This window comes from Pyrus communis, chromosome 6 (genome assembly GCF_041283825.1).
Source record: "Pyrus communis isolate YQ-2024b chromosome 6, ASM4128382v1, whole genome shotgun sequence".
NCBI lineage: Eukaryota > Viridiplantae > Streptophyta > Magnoliopsida > Rosales > Rosaceae > Pyrus > Pyrus communis.
Genome location: NC_142570.1, coordinates 22,442,453 through 22,450,618, shown reverse-complemented (window position 1 = coordinate 22,450,618; position 8,166 = coordinate 22,442,453). Strand labels below are relative to the sequence as shown.

The 8,166-nt window shown below is 33.8% G+C and overlaps 1 protein-coding gene across 4 annotated transcripts; it reads right to left on the bottom strand.

Annotated features, from left to right (window-relative positions):
* Positions 1-336: 336 nt before the first annotated feature.
* EYA (eyes absent-like protein) lies at positions 337-5,936 on the bottom strand. 4 transcript variants are annotated; one of them, XM_068450252.2, is made up of 6 exons: positions 5,761-5,936; positions 5,100-5,379; positions 4,850-5,017; positions 3,864-3,957; positions 1,917-2,108; positions 337-833 (listed from the first exon to the last, which is right to left on the bottom strand). In XM_068450252.2, exons 2-6 carry the CDS (start codon positions 5,331-5,333, stop codon positions 574-576), a joined length of 948 nt encoding a protein of 315 aa, XP_068306353.2. In that variant the 5' UTR covers positions 5,334-5,379; positions 5,761-5,936; the 3' UTR covers positions 337-573. The 4 variants fall into 4 exon arrangements, with proteins under 4 accessions (XP_068306353.2, XP_068306354.2, XP_088552138.1 ...); XM_068450253.2 differs by having other exon boundaries at positions 337-826; positions 5,761-5,911; XM_088696012.1 differs by lacking the exon at positions 5,761-5,936 and adding an exon at positions 5,673-5,724.
* Positions 5,937-8,166: the final 2,230 nt, after the last annotated feature.

Here is an 8,166-nt window from a genome sequence, read left to right as displayed (position 1 = left end):
GATGGTTGTTTAATCTTGAATGATACACACAAGCCATATCAATGCGATCTTATTTTATAGGATTACTTCGTATCATTAATTATCAGCTTATTTTTCGGCAACGTCTCATAGAACTCAATTTTGATCACATTGAAACTAAAAAATCATAATATTTACTTACTAAAACTTAATTTTCATCCCACTTTAACAGTATTTATCAAAATAAAATAATTACTTTCTTTCACTCAAAAGAAATCTGCAAAATTAGTAGTGACCAGGTCATATGATCAGAGTCCCGTTCTTTTGATCCCTTGACCACCCAACATTTGATTTGATATCAATGATTGGATTAAAACATTAAAAGAAAATTCATCTGTGCTCCACCTTTGATATCAAATCCAAGGGTACGCGACCATACATTTCTCGGCAACTTTATCACATCATAAATATTACAAAAACTAATAGTCAATTTGGCTTCTGAGTTTTTCTTCACCTAACCGAGTAAATTGATACAATTTTTTTAAGCCATGATTCCACAATGGTGGTCTGGTTTTATGTACAGGTAGATATAACATCTTGCAAATCCTGTGAGTTCTACTCTTTCTCATCTTCATCGTCGGAACTCCCATATACAACAGAAAAGTAGAATCCGAGTGTCTTGGACGTGAGGCCCGGAAACCTGTGAGCGCTGTCCGGTTGCATATCAATCTTAACAAATGGCCATCGCATTGCTTGTGCTGCTTCACACTCCTCCCATCCATCCCCAATTACGCAGAAGCGGGCATTTGGGCTGTTAAAACGCAATTTGATCTGCTCAAAGCATTGTAGTTTTCCCACTTCCCACGAACTATATACTTCAGAAAAATAATAGATTCGTCAGTATCTGTCCTCACAACTTATGAATAACATGTTACATCCCCCACAAATGCATCAAACAATCTACTCGGCAGTCATCGGAATCCAAGACAAAAACCAAAATATAATAACCTTTGTAACAGTGAGGAGTTTGTTGCATATTCATTACTTCAAATCAAGTTTTCCAAAAGAATTTCCATTAAGTTTAACTGCACTACTGGGCATTATGCTGATACTTGACACTGACTATAAAATATTGAATATCAACTGCATCTTTCTAGAGAATTTAGTTGAGTCTGTTCTATAGTATGTAAGTGTTGGTGTGATCTGGTGATAGAATCGTCCCAAGTATTTTGACAATTCTTCATGCCATAGAGTTGTATTTGGGCTAAACTCTAAAAGTTGGTTGCCTGGAATCCTGATTCCGATCGACAAAAATTAAAAATAAAGCAGCTGCATCTTAAAATTCTCTTTCCAAGTACTTAACCAAAAAAATTGAATGAATCAATGTTCAAAATGTTTTCAAGCTGGTTAGACTGAAGTAGGATTTGGTCTTAAAAGTATCTGCCACCACACAAGTGGAGATTTACCAGACTACTAAGGGAGGTTGCATTTCCAGTCAGTAACTAAGTACAATTAAGGGATAATTATGGAATAAAAAATAAAGAGAGAAGTTACTGTGACCTCCGGTGACACAATAGTTCACACATCTAACTTACATGAAAAAAAGGAATGAAAGTGCTTATTGTGTTACTAATGCACAGTAGAGCACAGACTGTCTAATATTCTAACACAACTTCGGTATTTAAGTTTTAAGTTTTCTAATTAATGAGCCCGGAGTAGCATGAAACGTGTGAAATCAATGTACTTTGAGGCTCTCAATTGTGTTACTAATGCACAATGGAGCACAGAATGCACAGGTTACAGTATAAGTGAGTAACGTAAACATAAAAGTGATAATGATTATTAACCATTTTCATGTGTTACCAAATTGATAAGGATTCAGAAAACAATGAAAAACGAGGGTCACAAATGCCAATAATAAGAAGTTTGTAATCATATAAGTGATGAGGAATACTAACCATTTTCATGTGTTATCATATTGTCAAGTCGAAAGAGCAAGCATTTCACAAGGCTGGGGATTAATGATCCAGATGTCACTAAAAGATTAATATGTTGATACTTAGAAGCGGAAGGTTCATTGATCCCATCAGAAGCCACAAGAGATGAGTCATTGTGCCGAGCAGAACACTCTTCCTCCAAGAATACACGCGCTACATTAGCATAGGAGGAAGATGATTACTGAGCAACTATTGGACAATGTTTAAGAATGAAAGAGAACAAAGTTAACACACTATATTTCTAACATCACACAGAGCAAACTGGCTTTTTAGATTACCAGGGGATGCTGAGAGTTGGATTGGATATCGAGGAAGGGAAGCAAAGTAAAATATGGGTCTTGTTTAATATAGAGGATTTGATTGCAATGGGCAAACCACTATTTCCAAGGTATGCTGAAGGAAGAAACGAAAAAATTGTGTCCAACTTGGAGGAAAAAGATGGATTACTCATGAACAAAACTTATCCATTCCAATCGCTCCCAAAACGGTAGGATTAGAAGGAAGAGGTTTCCTTCATGTCTAATCCCCTTCTAATCCCCTCAACATGAAAAATCTTTCTCCTCTACCTTCAATATAACTGTATTTGGAAGGTTATCCATTCCATTCCAACCCTCAGAGACAAACGAGGCCAATATTATTTGTGATGGTAAAATATTTTCTGTATCCTCAACCTATCATAAAAAAGAATGTTTACCAAACAATTACTATCTAATAGGCACAGGAAGGTCATTCCAAAAGCTACTTCCATACAAAAAAGGGTGACATGCCGTCAACTTTCGTAAACCATCAAAGTATTGGTATCTCTTCTTTCATATTTAGATGCTTTCCATCATATCACATTAAGTTGAGAGAATATTTTGAGTCGATTAATGGCTAGGGTAAAGAAGTGGGGACTGGTAGAAGGGTTACATATGGATAGGGAAAGGATTGCAGTTTCTCATTTCCAGTTGCAGAGACTAAACCAATTTCTTTCTTTTGCAGAGGGGGAATAAAATTGGGGCAATTTGTTCGCAGTGTTGGAAATTTTGTGCATTGTCTGGCTTGAAAATTAACAAGGCGAAATGCTTAGGATGGAAATAAATTCTCAAGAGAATAAAATAGAAGTGTTGGCTGCTGGGTTAGTGTGTGAAGTGGGTTGGAAATTGAAATACCTTTGGCTTCCCTTGGGGTTAATCAGAGGTCTTTTCCTTTTTGGGATTCGGTGGTGGAAGGAGTAGAGAAGAGATTGGATGGTTTGAAGCGGATTTTCTTGTCTAGAGGTGGTAGGCATATGGTCATACAATCTGTATTGAGTAGTTTACCAGTTTATTATCTTTATTTGTTCAGCAATTCGGATGATCATAGATGCAGGTTCTTATACCACAAACTTATTACTCAAAAACCTTATCTGATATTAATGGAAACACATTCCTCAACACAGTAAATTCATTTTGCATTTTGCGCCAGTGCAATCACTGTGGCTTGAAGTGGAATAACTGCAAGTGTTCACGTTCTATGGCAAAGGGAGCAATGAGTTGTAAACTATTATGATGACTTTCTAATAAACCTTACAATGTTTGTATTTGAAATTTTCATTCACAGAAAGTATTCTAAATATTTTTGCATGTCTTCTTGGGATTTATCAGTAGCATAAAATTAGAAAACTTAGACCAACCTACCTAATATTAATCTCATCTTGCTTAGAAATGGTTTTGCAGGTATCATTTAATAGAACAATTATTCTGTTTTTATGCAATCAGATAGCTTTCGCTTGATTTTGGAAAAGCATCTATGTATTGCAATCTAGAATACTGGAAGAAAGGCCAAACTCATCATTAGGAAGAGAAGGAAGTTGAACCAGAGGCGTGTAGGCTGGATGAACAATGATCGGAAAAGAAAGAAAACAAAAGATAGCACATTCGCAAATACCTGAGGAGAGCCATCTATCTGTATATTTATCAGTCGTATCATACAACTCATCCAATTCTTTTATCATCTCTTGATTAAGAAAACTGCGCAAACCCTGAAATAATAGAAACCATTTGAGCTGTTCTACAAATAGGTCTACTGTTAAAACATCCAAAATAGTTTACAGAAGCGGATGTAACTTTCTTAAGCAGAAAACAAAAGCATATTAGTTCTCCATACAAATGAATAATAAGAACAGATGTCAAATCAGTATGATGCAAGCTCAATATAACTTTCCCACATCAAATGTCTTAATAAGAGAATAGTTTAGATTGCTATTTATAAGCCCAAGATAGCTAATCCATCAGGAGCCAGCCATGCAGAGCCAAATTCTGTAAGACTGGTGGTCAAGCTTAGTCACATTCAAATATAGAATGCCATCATGATTAAGTTAATTATCTGATTCATTCGTCCCTCGAGTGTTTGAAAGAAGATGATACAGGTAACAGATAAGATCATACAACGTTTTCCATACACCCATTTGACAAGGAATCTTCAAAGAAAGGAACATGCATTTTTCTTTATTTAAATTTTAAAATGAACTTCTTAAGAAAGAAGAAGTTTGAAGCTTATTACAGCATACGGAGTGCATTATGAGTAATGCTGATGCTGTTTCTCTTTTTGGAGTTCTGTCAGATCCTAGAGCCAGTTCCTAGCAAATTTAAATGCCTTTCTGACCAACTACATATTCTACGATAGATTAGAATAATAAATATTGCTCATACTGATCATGTGCCAAAACAGATTTGCACCAAAGAAACCAGTGCATCTCTATCATGGCTAGAACAGTCCACTCCAAATAACTGCAATCCTGAAACCAGCAGGCCTGCCTCGATGGTGTGTAAGAGTTTGAGACAATTACCAATGCATACACCAACTGACAAGTAAAAGCATAACAATGTAAATAAAAGAAAAATTCTTTTTGCAAAATGCCTGCATTTACACACCTGTTTGTACCTATGGGCTATGACTCGGTGCCTATAAGCAAGTTTCCTATTGTTGTCATCATCATGTGGAGTACCAAATCCATCTTTGTCGAAATCATAATCAGAAAGATTCTGCCCATCATCGTATTGGCTCAAGGCATCGAGAGAGGGTTTATTGCAGTTCTCAATCTACATAGCATGCAAAAATTCAAATTCAAATAAAGAACATGCATACGAATATGTGTATTTGTAAATGAAGTTCTAAACTTACTTGTTCATAAAAGAAATGATCGTCGCACAAACTAAGAATGTGCTTCTCCCACATCTTCCCGATTTCAACACCCTCTTGTATATTCTTGGAACCGTTGAAAACCTCTGCATATGTTCCGTTCAACAAAGACTTGAGCAGGATAAGAGTTTCATCCATATCCCAAATATAGATATTTATCTTCTGATCAATGCTGCTCTTCGCAAACCCCTTTTCCATACGTGTACTTTCACCCATTTTCTTGTTCCTGTCAATTCTAAGGAGCTAGTTTATAGTTTCCAGCCTGGAGAGTTCAACAACCAGACATTTACATATAATTATTAACCAATCAACACAATTTTGCTTCAAAAGCATACAAACTTGTCATGTCATCCATGGATTTCTCCTCCTACATATCAACCGACTAAAAAGTACAAAGCTTGATGTTATTTAATATTTAATCAACCAAAGACATAAATGGAGATACTTTGTCAGAGTGCAATCGAATCAATGGTACCCAGAAGAGGGTTCTGTATTAAATAACAATAAATAAATAAGGAAGGGCAATCAAACACAATCAAACGTTCTTGTGTTTACTTATCCTAAACTTGGTACAGCCAAAATCTGCTCAACACAATCAAACAGCAACCGATTAAGGATGAAAGACAAAAGTTGAGATTCTTACCCGGAGGTGGAGGCTACAGGTCAGTAGGACTGGGAACGCAAAATTTAGAAACAAGAAGAAGAAGAACAAAGTGTCCTTTGGGCTTCAGAGTGCAGACGGATCTCACTCAATCCTATTCTTTAAGCCCGAGTCCAGCTTGGGCTGAATGCTAAAAGGTTCTGACTAAAACCCTAGGCATTGATTTTTTATTTTTATATAGATTTTGTTAGATTAGATATTAGATTAGTCATCAACAAGATTTGATGCCATCATGCAAGGGCTCAACTCTTTTTCACCACTGTGGTAAAGGGCCACTTGCTAGGCACTGCTATTTCTTTCAATTTACCTTTTTTTTTAACATACAATATTATCTACACTGAGGGAAACGAGTGGTCTTAGCCTCATAATGGGCTAATAATAATGTGGTTCAAATTTGCATTTGGTGAGAATTGAACGTAAGACCTAGTGAAGAATAATACCACTAGACCGTAATACTAAATAGCTACTGTTTTGTTTTTGTTTGTTCAAAATTCTTCCTAACTTTTTTTAGAGGAAACTTGATATAAGTTCGGTTTTGTGAGTCATTATTGTGTTTTGTCCACTTTGTTACATTAGGTCCACTCACCTAATAATCTACATCAACTTATTTTTATTATCTTCTTATTAAATTGTGATAAATATTCCTTTATTTATAAGATTATCTTTTACTTATGTGTTAACTAATCTATTTTGTAGGTACTACATGTATTCGCATGTATGTCTCTATTTGTAAATCTATGAAAGATGAAATTTCTTTAAACTATTTTTATGAATGATAGGTAGATAAAGTTTTATTTATTTTTCATATATACTTATATGACAGGTAAAATGTATTTTAACAACATATAATATATTATATAGGTATCATATATAATGACATATATATATATACATATTAAACTATTTTTATTGAAAGTAGATAGATATTAATATTTAAATATTCAAACTAAAAATTTGAGTAAAGATGCATAAATCAAGAAATTTAGGGCTAGTTTGGTATTGCTATGCTTTAATAATAAAATAAATAAAATTATTTATATTGTGTTATGAAAATAAATTGCTGTAAAATAAAGTTGTTAAGTGTTTGATTAACTTTTTTTTTGTAGAAGTGCTTTTAACAAAAAAAAAAATGTGTCTGAGTGTTTGATAAACTTTCATATAAAATGTTATGAATATGTTAAATGATTAAAAAAGATATGGTATTTAATATGATGTAATAATTGTCAAAGAGAATAATGTAGGGGCAAATATTGATTTTGTAAAACATGTGAGGGCATATTTGTCATTTGAAAATTTCACTGAATGGGCACTAATCACTATGCTTTAAAAAAGTACTTTTTTTTTAAGAAGCATAGTAGATCTTGCTTCTGTTTTTCGATGCTTTTCTATTTTCATTGACATCAGTTAAAAAAATACTTTTTTTTTGTTTTATGAAACATATTTGATATTCTAGATTTTTTTAAATAAGCTGTTTTTTTTTTTTCAAGCATCACAATCCGAATAACAACTCAAATTTTTGGACCTGATCAAAGTACTCATTTTTTTTTTCATACAATGATATATATACATCAAGAAAGAGAGGAATAAATGAGTTGCGAACTCGTCATTTCCAAAATTTGAACTTAAGACTCTCATTTACAAGTAAATAATAGTATCATTAGACTGTAGTATTAACAACTATTAAGATGATTTAGGGTATTATTCAACGGTATTTATGTCAGCTAAATTGCTAATGATCCCAAGACCTTATTGGTCTATAGGATTGTGTTGAATGGATAACTCATAGCACAGTGAAACAAAATGGACCAACATGTATTTTGGATGAGTGTTTTATCTCTTTTATGGGTTAGTGTCTAATTCATGATATCTGAAATAGACCCTCCAAGTTTTCCTTTATGTATAATCCTAAATGGAGTTCTATGATTATGCATATTTTTTTTCAACAATCTGGGAAACACAATGGTGAAGGGAGGGGTTTTACCTCGTTAAAATTATTGTGCACTCTGAGTTAATTTGTTGCTTCCACAAAACTGTTCTAGTATCTCGTTGATATATGTTTACAGTCCTATTATCGTGATTTACCAAAACAACGAATCGTCACATCGTTTCAATTCTACGATCTAATTTGAACATATATATTGTGTACCATCACACTGCACTTCCAATTGTCGAGATCTTATTCATCAGAGTTGGTCTTATAAAGTTTGACATATTTACATGGTAATGAACTTAGTTTGTTAATGATGATTTGGCTATTTTGAGTGTATTGACAATTTGTGTAGTATATTTAGTAAGTTAGATCCTCTATCTTATCGCCCATACTGATTGATGATATAGTTGAAGTTGCTTATCCAACATACTAATGTAGTTTTTTTAGTCTTTGTGGCC